This window comes from Drosophila navojoa, chromosome X, assembly GCF_054131105.1.
Source record: "Drosophila navojoa isolate 15081-1374.11 chromosome X, UAZ_NAV_1.0, whole genome shotgun sequence".
In the NCBI taxonomy this organism is placed as follows: Eukaryota; Metazoa; Arthropoda; class Insecta; order Diptera; family Drosophilidae; genus Drosophila; species Drosophila navojoa.
Window position 1 is genome coordinate 16,355,995 of NC_142895.1, and position 19,265 is coordinate 16,375,259.

Below are 19,265 nucleotides of genomic sequence, written 5' to 3' on the forward strand. Positions count from 1 at the left end.
TATTTAAGTTCGAGCTGTTTTCCAAGTGCAATAATTAATTCAATTTATATTGTATAATTTATACACATGCATATGTTTTTATTAATTCCTAAGCATTGATTTATAAATACTTTTTTTTTAAATTTATATATATACATTTTTTCATTTGTTTTTTTTTTTTTTTGTTTCATTTTTGTTAAACATTGTACAACTAAAGTCATCTATTTTATGTAATTTACCGTATTGTATTCTAACGCGCTTCCATTGATTTGCACTTCATGACAAGACCATATGAATATCCATCTACTTATATAGTTCTAGTTAAATATAAACTGAGTGTCACAAATATTCAATCAGTATGCATACATATAGACATGGACATTTATTAAGATGTTGTACCAATTGTCTATCTCTCTGTTAAACTCTAGATCTATTCAACTAATGTCACAAAATTTATTTACAATTGAAGGTGCCAAACTAGAACATTTCCCAAATCAAAGCTAGAGAGACTTAACGTTGCTGCTCGATAGAGCTCAAATTCCAATAGGTCATCTAAAGTTCCTTTTTCAGTATTAACATTCTCAATTCAAATGCCGTTTGTATTTTCAGAGTGCACATTCCTCTCTCTCTCTCTCTCTCTCTCTCTATCTCTCTCTCTCTATAATTCGAATTTCATTATGAAATTGGACAACATTTTAGTAAATGATCTGTTAAGTATGTATATTCACGTAAATCTCGATAAAAACTTAACGTATTAGTTAATTGCGCACAATAAATCTAAACATATGTATTCAATAACTATCGTACATTCAATTGATATGTGTATGATCTGCAAATGTACGTAATATATCTGTTAAAACTAAGTTTGGCTTTTGCTTCTACTTTTACTTTTACGTTTATGTTCAATCTTAACTTTAACTCAAATTGTTTTTGACACAAAAAAAGATTTTACATCAAGTTAAGCTCACATAGAAAACAAATTGCATAAATAAAGGACAAACATATCTGTAAAACATATATATATACCATATGTATATACATATACATGTATATTGAGTCAACTGCCCCATTTTGGGTAGTATTTTGCCTATCCTGATTGATGGAAATAACAGTTACTGTTAGCATTAACAATCTCATGTTAAGCCTCGAAGACTGTAGCACTTAACAGTGTCACTCGCATTGCTGTTACTCAGTAACTGTTAACTTTAACATTCAGATGTCGAGCTGAGATCTCTCGCTGAGATCCTGACCTATTGTTCAGTTAGGAGCACTACTCGAAATGTTAATTTGCAAGCGCATATACATACAGATATACATATGGTATATAACATATATATATATATATATATATATATATATAAAATGAAATAAAGAAAAACAATACGAATTATACGAATTAATCAGCTTCCATTTAAATACTATTGACAATGATCAGATTGCTTACAGATTAATTTTAATGGACTTTTGTTCTCCTGTTTTTCTGCCTTTGTTTTAACTTGATAAAATTTTGTTTTGTTTATTGTTACTTGAGACACATGTTCACAAACACACACACATAGACACACACACACACAGACACCGCATACACAGAGAATACACTGAGAAAAATAAATAGCTATGTTTAAGAAGTGAATTTTTGAATTAATGAAAACGTTTGTTTAAGTAAGCGTAAATGATAAATACATTTGTAGTTGAATACTATTGAAATATTGTGTTGTAATTGTTCCAAAATTTATATATAAAGAGAAAAGCAAAAACAAAAGAAAAACGAAAAAAAAAAATACCGAATAAAGTTGAAGACATTTAGTACTCGTTTACATAACTAAAAAAAAAGCAAACATATTATGTGCATAGATGCCGTGGTATATATTTATATCTCTATATGAATATACGCTATACGCTATATAACTAATCAAACATATTGTGGACCGTTGTTAAAACAACAAAATGCAAACACTTCGTAAAACACAATTTACAAAACACTGAAACTTTGAGGACAGACGATGCGTATACATTTTAGTATGAATCACATGAATATACAAAAATACGAGTAAATAAAATGGTAGAAAAATCAAAATTACTATGATTGTCTCGTTATTATTTTTGGGGATGGGATCACTATATATAAATGGATATCTTGATGGTTATATGGAATGCAAGTGGAAGGCATTTGCCAGTCGGGCATGCCCGACGAGAATATTCAGACTCGTTTGCGCACACAATGTTGCTTGATTTACAAGACTTTCAAGTCAAGTTTAGCTATAAATCAATAATGAGCCCAAGACTCGTTTATTGTATTTAGAATATCTGACTATAATTTGTGTCGTGAAATCATATTAAGATGCAAACTAGTTTATGCAAATCTCATTGTAATCATATCAGTTTCACGAAGCCGAGCTCATGGCTGGCTCGAACTGGTATAAATAAAACCTTCAAAATAGATCTCCGAAAAGGTTTCAATACCTGTTTGCCAGCTGTTGCTCTTGACGCGTCCGTGCGAAATTCGATTTCAATGTTTGACTCAAATTGCCGATATTGATGTAGAGCTGGAAATTGATTCACGGAATAATTCTCTCAAGATCCCTTCAATAAAAATGCAAATATTTCAATAATTTTCGTGCATTTTACTTAACTAGGGAGTATATGTGTGTATGTATGTATGTGTTTGTGTAATTTGTATGTGTTTATATGTATGTATGTAGTGGTATTTAATGTTAAAATAATATCATTAATAGTTATGCTTTAATTCCCCATTGACGTCTTTTGTTCCTCTTCGTCTTCTGCTTCTCCTACTTCTTCATCTTCGTCTATTTCGGTATACATGTATGTATGTATGTATGTCCTCTTGTCTGGGGCGCTTGGTGGGTGTTCTTATTTTCTTCTTCTTCTTCTTCTTGGGTATACTTGGTAATTTTGCGGGCCCTTGAGCAGGCAATAATTGATCGATCGACGCACAGCTTTAAACCTAATTATTCTTCAACTTCTTCTTCTTCTTCTTCAACGTGTTCCGTTAATGTCTATAACCTAACAACAATGCTCAACAATTACAAAAGAACAAATACAAATAAAAAAAAAACAAAAAAAAAACATATATCGAGTTATCTTTAACAGCTGCTTAGATGGTAATTCATTTAGAAGTCGACAAAAAAAAAAAAAAAAGAAAACGTATGGTAGGAAAAGCTACGTTGGTTACACATATAGTATATAGTATATGGTATATAGTTTTGATTGTGTATGGCTACGTCTATATGGTTACTCCGCCGTGATTTGTGGGCGGGTCCGGGTCCAGGTCCAAGCTATAAAGTGTGCATATACTCTGCTCTACTCGTCCAGGCAGATGGTGCGCAATATGGCCTCCACAACGGAGTAGGGATCGCAATTGGAGCTGGGCCGGCGATCCTCGAAGTAGCCCTTGCCGTCGCTGTGGACGCCGCGCGGAATGCGTATGCTGCAGCCGCGGTTGGCGACGCCAGCGCTGAAGTCGTTGATCGAGCTCGTCTCGTGCTTGCCGGTCAGACGGCGGGCGTTGTCCTGGCCCTGCTTGGGATCGTAGGCGCGAATGTGACGCTCGTGGCACTTGGAGAGCTTGGCCACGGCCTTCTCGATCTCCTGGAGGCCGCCGTCTTCGCGCATCGCCTTGGTGGACACATTGGTATGGGCGCCAGCACCGTTCCAGTCGCCCGGCATGGGCTTGGGATCCAGAGTGGCGACAATCTAGGGAGGGGGAGACAATAAGGCTATACCGACTGAGCGGGCAGCAGTGGCTTGAGAACTTACGCCAAACTCCTCGGAGATGCGATGCAAGAGGAAGCGCGCCATCCACAGATCGTCGCCGATGGAGATGCCCAGACAGGGGCCCACCTGGAACTCCCACTGGGCGGGCATCACCTCCGCATTGGTGCCGGACACCTTGACGCCGGCGTACAGGCAGGCGCGATAATGCGCATCCACAATGTCGCGGGCATAGACCTGTCACGGACATGGAAAGTTAGTCCCCGGCACACGCACACACGCACACACACACATCCTCACCTTGTTGGCGCCCACGCCGCAGTAGTAGGGGCCCTGGGGTCCGGGGAAACCGTTCTTGGGCCAGCCGAGCGGATGGCCGTCAAAGTCGAGGAACGTGTACTCCTGCTCGATGCCAAACCAGGGCTCCTCCGCCGTGCACTTGTTGACCACCTCCAGGCAGGACTTGCGCTTGTTCGTCGCCGTCGGAGTGCCATCGTACTTGTAGGTGTCGCACATGACCAGGATGTTGTTGCCGCGTCTGAACGGATCCTTGTACATGGCCACCGGATACAGATAGGTGTCCGAGTTGCTGCCCTCCGCCTGGTAGCAGGAGCTGCCATCGTAGTTCCACACGGGCAACTCTGCAAAGTGAACGAAGCGAACGGAGATCAATCAATATGAAGGCCGATAAATCAGTCAGGCAACCCAGTTGGTTGGCCTCGCCTCCCATTTCCCACTCGCCATGCGATACTCCTCTAATTAACTGTTAATCGGCTTCCGTTTGCAACAGCCGCCACTGTTTGGCATTTCCTGTCTCCCCAAGATCCCAAAGCCGCAAAGCTCATCTGTCAGCTATCGCCCATATACATATATAATATTTGGTGTGGACTATATCGTATATCATATATCGTATATCGTATATCCTATAACAGAATGCGGCTGAATACAAATTAAATATTGCGCACTTGTTCATTCAATTTCCTCCCACCGAGCACCGCCCCTCACCTCTCGCCTGCCCACATCATGCTCTGAACCAACCACAACAACAATAACAACAACTGCTTGAAAACCCAACCCTGTTCATCATCGCTGTCTATTGTGAACCTGTCAAACGAGTGCTGCTGGCTGGCCGTGCATTCGTCATGTAACCTGAGCTGTGCTGAGCTGAGTCGAGTTGGATGCGTCTCACGTGGTGTCACGACATGTGACTGTTCACAGTCTGACAACGGTTGCTTCAGCCCTTGTGACTCCAAAACTGTTGTCAATGACCCCAAAATTTGTGAATTACGACTCGAGAGAATTTGAATACTTAAAAAGTCGCAATTCTATATGAGAGATATGGAAAGCCTATATACATATATGGCATTAATATTTTTTCCTCTACTCCCAATACTAATAAAACTTGTCTCATCCAAAACTATATAGATTTATATAATATTATTATATACTAGATATAGATATTATAATCTATATGTAATATACACATCTATAATATATAAGTATATATATATTTAGGGTCTATAAATCTTTCATGATTTAATGCTTAAGCACTCGTGTCACGCGCTCCTCTCTAGCATTTTTCTAGCGGCATTTCGTGTTGTTTGTCTCTAATTGTTTGAAATATTTTCATAACAAAACTTTGTCATCTTTACTTATAAAACAAAAACACAAACTAAATTAATCAAGTTACCTAGAAAAAGAGATCGAGAGAGAGTGGGGGGGGGGGGAGGGGTTGGCAGCTATTCGTAGTAAATTGTTGTTTCTAGTTGGCAATAGAAAAGTTGCTATAATTAGAAGTTACTGTCGTAGTAGCAACGGCAACGGCAGCGCCAGCAGGCGGAGCGTCAGCTGTTACCTTGGACGGACGTTTTCATTTACAATCTCGTGCCTCACGCTCACCCACGCAGCCCACTCGGTCCGCCCCTGAAAACAGATAGTGGCCCGCGGCATGGGCGCAGCAGGCGCCATAGACTCGCTAAACAGCTGATTGCCTTAAGCTGCACGAGCTGCTAGAGGGGGTAGGAGGAGGGGCGCTGCTGGGCTGGTCGCCAAGGATAAGGCGAATTTGCTATGCACTGCAGGCCAATTTGCCTGCACACCAATTGCTCATGCAAATTGCGGCCTTGGCTTAGCTAATGCCGGCAGCAAATGCATAATTAATCAACTTAATTTTCCATCATTTCCAATTGACTTGGCAATTGTTTGTTGCCCATGCGAATCGCAGCCAAATCACATAGAAGAGAATCACATGCATACATACATATATCTATGTATGTGTGTGTGTGTGTGTGGTCTTTTCCTAGCTATTCGGGCACGCGCCGTCAGCGTGTGCTGTGGCAATAATATTAAGCATACGCCCCAGCGTCCAGATGTCGCCTGATTTCTCGCTGTGCAAACGTGCTGGCACATTTCACACCTATCTGTCTGCATCTCAAATCTAGCTGTATGCCGCAATGACACACACACACACACAAACACATACATATATGGGGAAATAAATATATATGTACATCAAATATATCCATTTGCCTGCCAGTGTCGAGATTCTTAATTAGTAATTGTGCACACTTGAGTGCTAAGCAGAGGCAGCAGCAGAAGAAGAAGAAGAAGAAGAGCATAAACTATTTAATATAGTATGCATTGAATTTAGAATAGCATAAGAAGAGTTAAGCAAGAGCAAGAACTACGAAAAATTCTAAACAATTTTTTCATTTTTTCTACCTCAGCTCAAAAAAAAAAAAAAAAAAAATTATTAAAAAATATCATTATTATTATTATTATTAATATTAATATTATTAATATTATTATTATTAATATTAATATTATTAATATTATTATTATTATTAATATTATTAATATTAATATTATTATTAATATTATTATTATTATTATTATTATTATTATTATTATTATTATTATTATTATTATTATTATTATTATTATTATTATTATTATTATTATTATTATTATTATTCTTATTCTTATTCTTCTTATTATATTATTATTTATTATTTTTTTTATTATTATTATTATTTTTATTTTTATTACTATTTTTATTATTTTTTTTATTATCATCACTCTTTCTGCTTCCTTCTTCCGACTTGCCATGATTTGCACTTGTTTTTTTTTGTTTTCGTTTTTTTGTTCTTTTGTTTTGTAGCCCGTCTCAATGCGCGCATATTACGCATACGCCGCGTTAGCCACCGAATGGATAAAACAACAAAAAATCTGTGCGGCTTCCTTCGATTTGGCAGTGCTGGAGACGCGCACACGCGCCCCGTCTAATTGCCAGCATATAGTTTATATGTGTCTATAAAATTGTGACTGCTTGGCAAACACATTAAAACGTAATCAATTATCAGCGTGAAACCCCTTTTAAGTTGTACGCCTTTATGAACGGCATCGCATTATCAAAACGTCTGTACTAAAATAATTATATGGAATAGTTTTTTGTGTGTTGGCATTTGTTGTTGGCCTTTGTTAATTCTCAAAGTCTATAAACATTGGGCAGACGTCGTCTGACGTCGTCTGACGTCGTCGCGCTGGTGTCAAGGCCAAAGCAGCAAAGAACGTAAATTCTGAATGGGATTGACACTGATTGCGGCCGGGAATGGATTTTGCGTTGCTTGGCATTGTTTTTGGGAATCAGCTCGACTTGCGTGCATATCAATCTGTGCGTAGCCGTTCCTGAAGAGCCGCGCGGATCAGCTGATATAGCAGGCGCTCGGCCTGACAAGCGGACAGCCACTCAAGAGGCAGGGCCAGGGGCAGGGGCAGTGGCAATGGCAATGGCAGTGGAAAGCTTTGTTTAGCTCAAGTAGTCGCATGATTAGATTAAAATGAGAGCACAGCCAGCCGGCAGTCGTCCGTGTCTAGGTCAGCGAATTAATTCGGTTCGTCCCGAGTGTTTGGCACTTACCCTTGGGGCTCGAGGGTATGAAGTCGAGGGTGCGATCCTTGCAGCGCAGATCCTCGCCGGTGCCATCGATCCACACGTAGGTGGCCTGCACAATGTTATCCTCTAGCGGCAGGGCCAGATAACGGTCCAAGATGGTCTTGTTGATGCGCGCATTGGGCGAGTCTTCAAGAATTCTGGCAGACATACTGATGGTGTTAATGTGTGTGTGTGTGCAGGGATACGATAATGTGCGAGAGAGTGCGGAATGTGCGTGAAATGGAATATGAGAAAGCAAAAAAAAAAAAAGAACAACAACAACAACAAAAAGTTAGCCTTGCTACACACGATCTTTCAACAGTCACTGCGCACCTGTTGCTTGTTCTTTAGCTTTTGTTTGTTGGTTTAATTCGTTTTGGATTTTTGTTTTCAATGTGTTTATTGTAATCTTTGGGTTTCTCTCGTTGGGTTTGTCAGGATGTTGGCTCTAGTGAAAATTTGTGTCGCTGCGCGCGTAAACGTTACTGGAACACGACTAAGCTGGAATGCGTTATTCCAACTCAATTTATAACGACAAACTAAATTCCAAACGAGCAGAGCAACGGCATTGTTATTACTGCTACTACTTACAACAAGCTGAGCGGACAACAGCAACAGCAACAGCAACAGCAACGGCAGCAGCAACAGCCACAGCAACAGCAACAACAACAAGAACATTCAATAATAATGAAAACAAAATCCAAAAACAAAAACAAAAACAAAAGCAAGCGCTGTTGATGTCGTCAACGCAGCAGCGACGCGTCGCCCCGACAGAGGTCCCACTGCGCCCACAACCCAACGTCAACGTCAACGTCAACGTCGACGTCGACGCGTCGCTGCCGCTGCCACAGTCGCTGACGGTCAGCGCATACGCCTCTGCTCGTTAGCTCTTCTTCTTTGTGCTGCTGCTGCATGATCGACGCGAGCAACGGCAAAAGTCCCGGTGCCAACTAGAGGTGTGCCCGTGTCATAAACGATACGATACGATGCGATACGATCATTTCACATTTACGATATACTGTACGTATTTTGATTTACGATCAAAACAGTGCAGCGCAGCTCATGTTATTGTTGTTGTTGTTGTGGTTGCTGATAAGCGCTTGATTAATGCGTGTATTACGAATTATTTAGCGCTGAATTTAACACTTGATTAATCTAGCATACATTTTGGCTCAGGCTCAGGCTCTGGCTCTGGCTCTGGCTCGGGCCAAATTCCCAATGATTCACACTGCTTTCCTTTCTGGCAACTAATGATTAATTAAGGTGCTATCGCACGGGATATATCACTTGACATTGCTCTCTATTTACGACACGCGCCCATCTCTAAATCCGATGCTGCCATAGATAATAGCAGAACGTCAAGTTTTTTTTTCCTTTTTTGCGATATGCAACGTCATTGTTATCGGCTGATGTCGGATGTACACACGCACACACACACACACACACACACACACGCACACACACACACACAGCCCCTGGGCACTGATATGCATATTAGTATATCACAGTGAGAGCCTGAGAGGCTCACCCAGGCACGACTAGATAAAAACAATCAACGAGCGCTCTTCCATTTAGTTTTGATTATCTAAATCTGTATGATTATCTTTGGGCTTGATTGGTCTGATTAATCTGTGGATCATATGGTCTCTGCTGATATACATATGTATATGTACAATAATATGTGTATGTATGGTATCTTCAGAGAAGAAGCACAAATTTTCATAGAGACCATTTAAATTGAAATGAATGAAATATATCACGAATATCTATCTACATACAAATGAGCAGAAGAACAAACTCTCAAAATGATCATTAGCAATTAAATGAAAAAAAGACTATGAATGCATACAAACATATATACATATATATTATACAAGCAGAAGAAGAAGAACATTACTCAAAGATCATTTGGAAAAAAAAAGAAAAGAAAAAAAAATCCAGCAAAAACTTGATTCACTTTGCTTGCCAATTTTATTACATTGCTAATGATCTATGATTCAGTCTTCAATAAAAACAAAATAAAATTTAGACCTTACATAAATGATCAATGTCGAACGAAATTGTAATCTAACAAATGTCACATAAATAAAAATCTAATCTATCAATCAGGTCAATAAGTGGAAGAATTTGGGCGAATCTGAACCATCGGAACGATAAAGCATATTATGTATGTATGTATAATCATGATATGTATGTTAGTATGTGTAAATGTAAGTTATGCTTCGTATGTATGTATGTGTGTTGCTATTTATAGGAGTTTTTCCAACTTACGATGAATGCATGTTGCATAAGCCTTTCTGATATTGCTTTCCTTATCTTACGTCGTTGTTAATTGACGAAAATTACGTATTTAAAAGTCGATTTGACTTTGTTTTTGTTTTTTTTTTTTTATTTTTTATTTTTTATTATTATTAACTGTTTCTTTGTTTTTTTTTTTGGCGATAAACTTTAGTCCAGCTGTTAATGATTGCGATCTTGACGATCTCTTGACTTTTGGCCGAAAATCCGTGTCCGTTAAATTGGTTACTTGGGCACTTGAGTTAGTTTTGGGATTTAGGCTATCTATGGAGACCGCTTAGGATTAAGAGACGTTCTGGTCGAACTGCGCACTTCCAGCGGCGATTGATCAGCTTATATACCCGTTTGCTGACCGACTGCGGACGTGGACGTGGGCCAGAACTGATGCGGCGCTGCGATGTTCGGCTCTTTCTTGATTATACTTATGACGTCTTAACAAAAACACACATATGTAGACCTACCATGTGCTAATTACCCATTCAAGATTCTCACACATTCAGTTTGGCGCTGTTTGCTTAATTGTCTGCCTTATGCATATTTATATTTGTACACATTAAACATATACATATACATAGATATAATATAAATATGTATATGTATACACTTTGTATATTGGAGTATGCGATCTGTCTTATCTTCAGAGTTATTGGCCACACTCAATCGTTTGCCAAGGCCAATTATCAAAGGCATACTTTTAACCAAGATTGACTGCGATATGGAATATCTGTAATACAATGAATACATTGAGTATAATTTGAGTATATTTGAAGAGCTATTAGTGCGCGAGTTACGATAACAAAGGTCGCGACGTTTGGTGGGGGAGAGCTGGAGAAGGAGAAACTATGATAAGCTCGAGCTACAAGAGCATAAAGTTGTGTCTCCTTCTTTCTCTCCCTCCCTTTTTCGATATTTTGCTCGCTTTCTCTGCTTTCTTTTCTATCTATTTAATAATCTGATTTTCCCTTAGTCTTTTTGCTCTTATTTTTGTAGAGCCCTTTCATTTCTCCTAAGAAATCTCCTCTCTGTCCTACGCTTTGCCCTTGCTATTTTCTCCTCATCTCTATTTCTCTCTCTATCTCTCTATGTTTTTCTCTCTCCTCTTTTCTAACTTCCTTTAGCTCAAGCTTTCTTCTATCTTCCTTTCGTATTGCTTTTCTCTCTATATTTATTTATAATATATCTTCTCTTTGAGCTCTCTTTTTATCTCATTATCTATTCCTCTCTAGATCGGAATTCTTCTTAACCTCTCTCTATTTATCTCTATATCTCTGTATTTTTCCCTTGCTCTCTTTTTATCACTCTATTTCTCCATGTACTTCGATCTCGAGTATCTAACTGTTTATCTCATTTTTTGTCTTGTTATCTCTCTCTCTCTCTCTCTCTCTTTCTCTAACTGCCCCTTGATTTATTTCATTCGAGATTTACATCGTTCTACCTGTTTCTACAGCTCTCTCTCTCTCTCTCTCTCTTTCTATCTTTCTCTCACTCCCACGCTCTTCCTCTCTCTTTCTCCCTCTCGCACTCCAAGTGTAGCACGTCATACAGTTCAACAAATGCGTTAAGGTCATAACATAAAGTTTTGTCAGCATTTTACACGCGTCGTTTGCCATACAAATTAATCTGGAAGTCAAGCAGTAAGAACAGCATTTGCCAGGCAATCTAAAAATAAACGCAAATAAAGGCAGCCAGACGACTGGACGATTGTCCGATATAAAAATACTTAATTTTATTTAAACTCTTAATGAACAATTAACATACAAACAATTACACTGCGAGAAAACTGATCGAAAATGATCCAAACTATGCCTAAACCTGTTTGTTTTTTTCTCTCTCAATAAATTAACTCGATGTTCAAGCATATCAAAATGTATAACACAAAAAAAAAATAGAAGCAAGAAAACGCTGGTCGGGATGCCCGACTAGAAGATACCCTGAACGTCGATTGATCGCGAGTTTCTAAAATGACGCAGTTATTAGAGCAGGAAGCAGCGCAAACCTATAAAAAAAATGTACGACTCAGACGAAGTTCACACCTTTATAATCAAATAGCCCATTCAAGTCCATCAAAAAAGAGATAAAAGAAACATCAAACATAGCCGAGTTTCGAGTTTTCTACATGCTAAAAATGCAAACTCATTTACATTTTCAATCTTTTCTTTCCACAGATAACTGAAACGAAACACAAAAATTGCAGACTCTAATACTACGAGAGATAATATTTTAACTGAATTTTGATTTGTGTCTAATCGGGAATGGTTATCAGTTTTTGTGAAACCAGACAATTCAAGTCTCCAGCTCTTACGAGTTCTGAGATCGTTGCGTTCATTCATGCGAGCAGACGGGCGTGAAAAGAGCCCAAGACGGACAAGCTAAATCGAATATACATATATGCAAAGATCTATTTCAACAAAACCTGTACACCTTCATTAAGTGTAGAAGTAAATATATGCATGTATATCATTAACTTTTTGCCTAATATATGGAATATATCTTAAAATTGAAATGAATAATATTTAAATCAATTCGTATATCATATGAAGCCATTCAGATATCAATCAGTTTTGAGTGATTTATGTATAATTAATGTAACATGTGCTAGCTAATTATAGCACACTTTTATTGATTATTTTTTGCAGTGTATAGGCAGATGGAAAGAGACAAGTGCAAATTATATTTCTATTGATCGATTGCCGGCCGCCGCCAGTTGTTGCTCGTTTCCCGTTCCTCGTTCCTCGCTCGTCTCTCGTTACCCGTTCCCCGCTCTCCGCTCGCCGTCCCTCGCCACACCCAGCCCGTCGGCCGTTTCACACTTTCCGCTCCTCGTTTCACGCCCAACATCTCACGTTCCAGTTGATCGTTGAACGGACGGCGAACGCGGTTCACGTGAATCGCGCATGCGTCCATCGGCATTTTTGTCTGGCAATTTTTACGATGCGTTTGACGCGATTCTCTTTTTGGCCTCTCAGCGAGCGATCGGCTGTGTGGGTCGCGGCTTACGGATGGCGGGTGGCGGGTGGCGGGCAGCGGGCAGCGGTTTGCGGGCCATAAACCCGGCCGCAAACTTTGATCTTCGATAGCGTTTGGCACTAGCCCGTTCTTCTGCACAAAAACGGTGCCCGATAACGGGATCGGTTGGCTGGTGGCCAAATGAGATAAGAGTTGCCTGGCTGGTTGGCCGGCTGATAAGGTCGCGCACCAGCACCGGCACCGGCACCGGTGGCAGCGCTCACGAATTGATGTGTTTATGTAGGTGAAGGCAGCTGAGGTAGACGCGATCCCACGCGGCGTATGAGTAATTGGGGGAGGCAATCGGAGGAGCTCTGGGCGCAATGAGTGCCAAATACATGGCGACGGTTCTCGATGGTTTCCTCGCCTCTCTTTCGCTCTTTCTCGCTATCTTCATTTTGTTTTTTGTTGCTGCTGCAAACGCACAGCAATTAAGATCGCAAATAATAATAAAAAAAAAAAAAAAAACGAAGTGTTCTAATTATTAATGCCTGCTTAATTGTTATTCATCAAATGGCAATTTATGGCTGCGGCCAGTCGCATGCGCTCGACGATGATCAGTGAGTGCGTAATTTCCACTAAATTATATAACAGCCACAATTAATACACACATACACACACACGCACACATATATATATATACATATGTACATTCAAAAATTAGACCAATATATGTATGTATATGTATGTATGTGCCTATGTCTTTTGGCACACGAACTCAAGCAGAAACTTTGCCTTCGCTATCAGGCACATAAAAATCGATTCTTTGAACTTGTACTACATATACATACACATATACATATACATGTATGTGTATATGGCCTTATCAAGGCACTCATAGTCGTAACAACGAAATTTGTATTGAAGGACTGCGTGGAACTAAAGCAAGTTAAAAATAATTGCCCTGGTTCTAATGGAAAGATTCGATCGACTTGGAGATATGCTTGAACCGTACAGAACTCGAGTTTGAGTGGGCAACTTATCGAACGATCTCTGTTTGGCATAATTAAATAATCTGCAAATATCATAATTATAATTATACACTGAAAAAACCTGACTTTGATATTATTCGAACAGATTTGGAGTCGCAAATTAGTATTGAGATCGACGCTGCTGATTTATATATACTGCAGATCTATATACATATATCTTGCTCTGTATCTCTCGAAGTCTCTTTTAACTATTTCTGCACAGCTTCGTTTTTTTACTCTCACTACTCGTCTCTCGTTCTCTCGTTCTCTCTCTCTCTCTCTCTCTCTCTCTCTCTCTCTCTCTCTCTGCTTAGCTTTCTCTCTCTGTCTTTAGCTACATCTTAATGTATTTATATTCCTCTTTTTCTGTCTCTCTATCTCTCCATATATCTTTTTATCGATCTCTCTCTCAATCTCTGACTCTCTAATTATATCTCTTTCTCTATTTTTCGATCTCTCTATATATGTCAATCTACTTCTACTTCTATTTCTATTTCTATTTCTATTTCTATTTCTATTTCTATTTCTATTTCTATTTCTATTTCTATTTCTATTTCTATTTCTATTACTCTTTCGATTTCTATTACACTTTCGATTTCTATTTCTATTTGTCTATATAAATTTCTTTATCTCTCTTGCTCTCTCTCCCCCTCTCGCTCTCGCTGCTTCTCTCTCTGTTGATATGTTTCTCTCTCTATCAATAATTCTGTCTCCTTCTTAACTTATATTTTTTGCACAATTCTCTCATTCTCTTATTCTTCTCCCCCTCTTTCTCTCTCTCTCTCTCTCTCTCTCTTTCTCTCTCTCTCTCTCGAACCCTTGCCCTCCCTTCTATTTATCACTCTATCTCTGCTTTCTCTTTTACTCTCTCTATCTCACTGCGTATCTCTCGCTCATCTTCTATACCCCATCTAACTATTTTGATCTCTCTCTCTCTTTCTATCCCTCTCTCTCTCTCCCTCGTTCTTTTCCCTCTCACATTGGCAATTACGATTATTATAGGGTATATATAAGAGGTGACACTTTTTTTTTTTTTGTTTTTTATATATATCAGCCCTCCACCAATTGTCGCGTCAAACTCTATTAAACAATTTATGCTTTAAAGAGCTGAAATTGCTTAACTTCTTTATGAGTGGGCACAGCGCGTATTTATTCTATAATAAACTTATCTAATGGTCATGTGCAGCGCGGTGACAGCACCCCACAAATATATCCCATGCCGCAGCCAGAATTTAACCATCAGCAATAATAATAATAATAATAATGATAATAATGACGACGAGTCAGTCAAGGGCGCAAATAATCCAAATGAATATATATATGAAAAACACATGTAGAAGAAGAAGGCTTGATCTCGTGATCTGCTGTTGGTGTGTTGCAGCAGCAACAGCAGCAGCAGCGGCAGCAGCAGCAACAGCAGCGGCAGCAGCAGCAGCAGCAACAGCAACAGTTGTCAATCCTCCCCCTCTATACACTTGAAACAATGCCAGGCAACATCATGCGACGTACTCAATTGACTCCACGGCTTGCCTCAATTTGTTCTAATTGGATTGCGTGTAAGTGTTCACAGTATTGTTGTTGTTGTAGTTGTTGTTGTTGTTGTTGTTGCAAGCAGTGCGGTCAGGTGATAGATTCAGTGCCAGTGCCAAAGCCAGCTGTCCCTCTCCTGCCATCAACGCTCCTCCTCCCTCCCCCCTCTAGCTGCCAGCTAGCTGCGATTTAGTAATAACTGCAAAATAGAACAATTTCTGAGCAGCCAATTAGCGTTGATTCAATTTGCAAAAATACTGCAATAATTCTGAACAATCGGGCGAAAGCAAAAGCAAAAGCAACAGCAAGAGTCGAGCCCATCAGAGCTGACCAATTTTCCAGTTGATTGTTTATGTAAGTTTTCTCTGCTCTGGATTATCGCATATTCGACTCTTAAATAACACCCGCAACACTTCCCATGTCGCAACCCTTTCCCACCACCCCCCCATAGGCTGGCTAGCCCCTGGCTGAGTGATCGTGGTATGAGATTATTCATTTAATTACTTCAGGCTTGGACCCACTGAAAATGCCAATTGATGCATATATTTCACACTGCAATTGGCTCGGGGTATAGGAGGTGACAGAAGGAGGCGTGGCTGAGTTGGTAGACCCAGCAATCTGTTCATCCGCATGAGCTCAGCAAAGCAAACTCGAGAGCAAGCGCAACAAAAGCTCGAGACTTGCAAATAGTAAATGTAAATGGATCTGATTCAGAGTGTTGTCCTACATATGACTCAGTTTCGCACCTATACAATATATATAATATAATAAAATAAAATATATAATATTTGAACTATTCTTTGTGAAGCTAAGCAAAGAAATGCCCTACAGTATGCCTCAATGCAATAGAGCTATGCAGCTGTAAAAGGGAATAATGTAAGGAATACTCAGCTTAGCATCTATCTGCTATGATCTGAGATGACTTAGCCAAAATACTTCATAACAGATAGGACAAAGTTTCTCTAAAGTACCCTTTAAATAAAGGAATTTAGCTTTACTTAAATTAAATAATATTTGTACAGCCTCTCCACTTTATAATACCAAAAATAAAAGTTCCATTGCGATCATAAGTAGAGCTTTACTATACTTCATAATTGGAAATACCAAATTTTAGTGGCACTGATTCAATATTTAATAATAAAACAAGAGGTACAGAAAAAAAAAAAAAAAAACTATTGTGATGTCAGTGCCAATTATTAATAATATATAGAGTGCCTAATATAAATATTCGATTTTGAATATTCTAATTGAAAAAGAGTATAAGGTAAGGTATATATAAAAATAGTATATATGTATAAGATAATTTATAAAATTATACACATGTATATAAACTGGAAAACATACAAAATATAGCGTTCCTTCGCATATAAATTTGTCTCTATTTAAAGGCTGTTAAAAAATATATTTCCTTTTATATGAAGATTTTCCTTAATATATTTCATGGGCTTCAAAGTAATCCGCATCGCATATATACTAACTCCCGAAGCACTTTTGACTTTGTTCATCTGCTTCTTCGACGCCGACTTTATCTTCTCAAACACCAAAAAAAAACTAAAAAAAAAATAAAATAAAATAATAATAATTATATATTTTATATACCTCCATAATCCAATATTCGCCATTCTCTTTGAACTTATCTCATATTTAAGATCTAACTTATATCGTATATATTGTATTTCTTATGTACATCGAAATATATATGAACTACTTTTTTTTCAAGCTAAGAGATGGGACACCAATGCCTTAAAGTATGCCTTAGATAAGTGTAGATGCAGATCTAAAGGGTTCTTAGCCTGCTTATGGGACAAGAATTGGGCAGCTTTAATAAAATACAAGATGTATAAATGCGCTATAGAGTCAACAACAAAAGCTGCAATAAAACTATAATAGAAAAAAAAAAAAAATAAAAAATTAAAATAAAATAAAAAATAAAAATGCACAAGATAAGGGGCGGTGCATGAAAAATTAATGGGATAAATGCTTTTTGATGGTTCGCAATTCTAATTTGCATTAATTTTAAGGTTAGACCAGGTATTACATACATATATGAGATGAGCTATGGCCGAATATTAAATTTCGAAATAATGGACAATGGCCACCTGGTCAGCTCTTCCTGGGACACATTGCCTTTTGGGTAACCTTGTGCCAAAACTTTTGCTTCGCAAGTTGAACGCCAAAGTTATCTAATTGCTTGAACAACAGGCCAATTAGCAGTAGGCCAATCGGTTAACTGGTTCTATAAAAGAGCCAAGCACGGCTCAGGGCGTAAATAGAAGACGAACTGCCAGCATGGCTGTCGACAGTAACTTCCGGTTCCTGCACGGCAATCAGCCGCTGGCCACATACTTTTACGCCGTGCCGCGTCTGTGCATGAATCTGATGGGCTTCTGGCCGGAGCGGTTGCATTGGCGAGCCTACATCAACTTTGTGGTGCTGGCCATAGGCGTGGCCACGGAGCTGCACGCCGGCTATCGGTGTGCCAGGCGGGGCGAGATAACGGTCGCCTTGGAGACCTTCTGTCCGGCTGGCACCTCGGCGGTCACCCTGCTGAAAATGTTCCTTCTGCTGCAGGCTCGCGAGGACCTGCTCTACATCGTAACTAAGCAGCGCCAGATGCTGTTCCCCACCGTCGGCCAGACGCCCGTCAAGGAAAAGGTGATGCGTCGGCACTTCCTGATGACGTGTCGCTTGAACTTCTGGCCGGTGTCCGCGGGCTTCTCCACGAGCAGCTTATACAATCTGAAGCCACTGATGGTAGTGCTGCTGCTCTACCTAAATGGATGTACCGATGAAATCGTCTGGGGTATGCCCTTCAATATGACGTAAGTTAGTGGGATGCCAACACACTGCATCTGAATCCAGCTGAGAGCCATCTTTGCAGCATGCCCAATTGGCTACTACATGCACCGTTCTATCCGCTTACCTTCATATTCATTGCCTACACGGGCTACGTGACCATCTTCATGTTCGGAGGCTGTGACGCCTTCTATTTCGAGTTTTGTGTCAACATCGCCACGCTCTTCGAATTCCTCCAGGCGGATATTCACACGCTCTTTCGACCCTACCGAGGTAGGGTAATGCAGCATTCTTTTGCACTCTAATTGCTGAGTAGAGGCTTCTCGTTTAGATTTGTCACAGATAAGCGGGGACAACGGCGCCGTCTTTGAGGCAAGCTTGGTGAAGCTGATCAAGCGGCAGAATGAGATCTTTGAGCTGACGCACTTCTTCAGGCAGCGCTTTGTGACCATCACCTTGGCCCACTTCGTCTCGGCCAGCATGGTAATTGGCTTCAGCATCTTCAATCTACTGACCATCGGCGACAAAGGCCTGAACACCTTTCTCTACGTGAGCTACACCGTGGCCGCGCTCAGCCAGCTGCTCATCTACTGCTACGGCGGCACTCTGGTCACGGAGAGTGTTAGTGCTCAGCCCATTAAAATTAGCCAAAGGACGGTGCTTTCATCCACTTTTCCTTCTTTTTTCTTACAGAGTACCAAGCTGGCCATTGTCATGGGCAGTGCTCCATGGCATCAGTGCTTGCCCAAGCACCGTCTCTGCGTTCATCTTTTCATAATGCGCTCACAGCGTGGTCTCACAATGGCAGTGCCGTTTTTTTCGCCCTCTCTCGTCACCTTTACCTCAGTGCGTGCCCTAGTGCTCCTTATATATGTATGTAATTACTATAAGTCCTTGCTATTTCAGATATTGCAGACATCTGGTTCCATTATTGCCCTGGCCAAGTCCTTTCAATCCTAGGCATGGACTACGCTCATGACCCACAGGCATTCTAGGCAATCGAACCAACAGAGCGATGG

General features: G+C 39.8%; 2 protein-coding genes and 2 long non-coding RNA genes across 5 annotated transcripts in view; 2 read left to right on the top strand and 2 right to left on the bottom strand.

Moving 5' to 3' along the window:
- Positions 1–19,265, top strand: part of LOC149090650 (uncharacterized) — a 169,760-nt gene that overhangs the window by 16,480 nt on the left and 134,015 nt on the right. The window lies entirely within an intron of this gene.
- On the bottom strand, positions 131–954 carry LOC149090651 (uncharacterized). Its single transcript, XR_016197285.1, has 2 exons — positions 899–954; positions 131–866 (listed from the first exon to the last, which is right to left on the bottom strand). It is a non-coding gene; the product is annotated as an uncharacterized LOC149090651 (long non-coding RNA).
- Positions 2,871–10,213, bottom strand: Gs2 (glutamine synthetase 2). 2 transcript variants are annotated; one of them, XM_089263657.1, is made up of 5 exons: positions 9,917–10,213; positions 7,631–7,803; positions 4,012–4,352; positions 3,757–3,948; positions 2,871–3,693 (listed from the first exon to the last, which is right to left on the bottom strand). In XM_089263657.1, the coding sequence occupies exons 1-5, from the start codon at positions 9,925–9,927 to the stop codon at positions 3,301–3,303; spliced, it is 1,110 nt and encodes a 369-aa protein (XP_089119783.1). In that variant the 5' UTR covers positions 9,928–10,213; the 3' UTR covers positions 2,871–3,300. The 2 variants fall into 2 exon arrangements, with proteins under 2 accessions (XP_089119783.1, XP_089119782.1); XM_089263656.1 differs by lacking the exon at positions 9,917–10,213 and adding an exon at positions 7,979–8,204 and having other exon boundaries at positions 7,631–7,815.
- Positions 17,724–19,229, top strand: Or10a (Odorant receptor 10a). The gene is made up of 5 exons (XM_030389235.2): positions 17,724–18,272; positions 18,332–18,519; positions 18,578–18,867; positions 18,940–19,092; positions 19,153–19,229. Exons 1-5 carry the CDS (start codon positions 17,740–17,742, stop codon positions 19,204–19,206), a joined length of 1,218 nt encoding a protein of 405 aa, XP_030245095.1. The 5' UTR covers positions 17,724–17,739; the 3' UTR covers positions 19,207–19,229.

Bases quoted from the DNA above. Each gene is read 5' to 3' on its own strand.
- Gs2 (XM_089263657.1), bottom strand. The intron at 3,949-4,011 runs GTGAGGATGTGT...TGTCCGTGACAG, and splicing joins GCGGCGTGGGCGCCAACAAG to GTCTATGCCCGCGACATTGT. The intron at 3,694-3,756 runs GTAAGTTCTCAA...CCCCCTCCCTAG, and splicing joins GCATCTCCGAGGAGTTTGGC to ATTGTCGCCACTCTGGATCC.
- Or10a (XM_030389235.2), top strand. From the start codon at position 17,740: ATGGCTGTCGACAGTAACTTCCGGTTCCTGCACGGCAATCAGCCGCTG. The intron at 18,520-18,577 runs GTAGGGTAATGC...CTTCTCGTTTAG, and splicing joins GCTCTTTCGACCCTACCGAG to ATTTGTCACAGATAAGCGGG. The intron at 18,868-18,939 runs GTTAGTGCTCAG...TTTTTCTTACAG, and splicing joins GCACTCTGGTCACGGAGAGT to AGTACCAAGCTGGCCATTGT.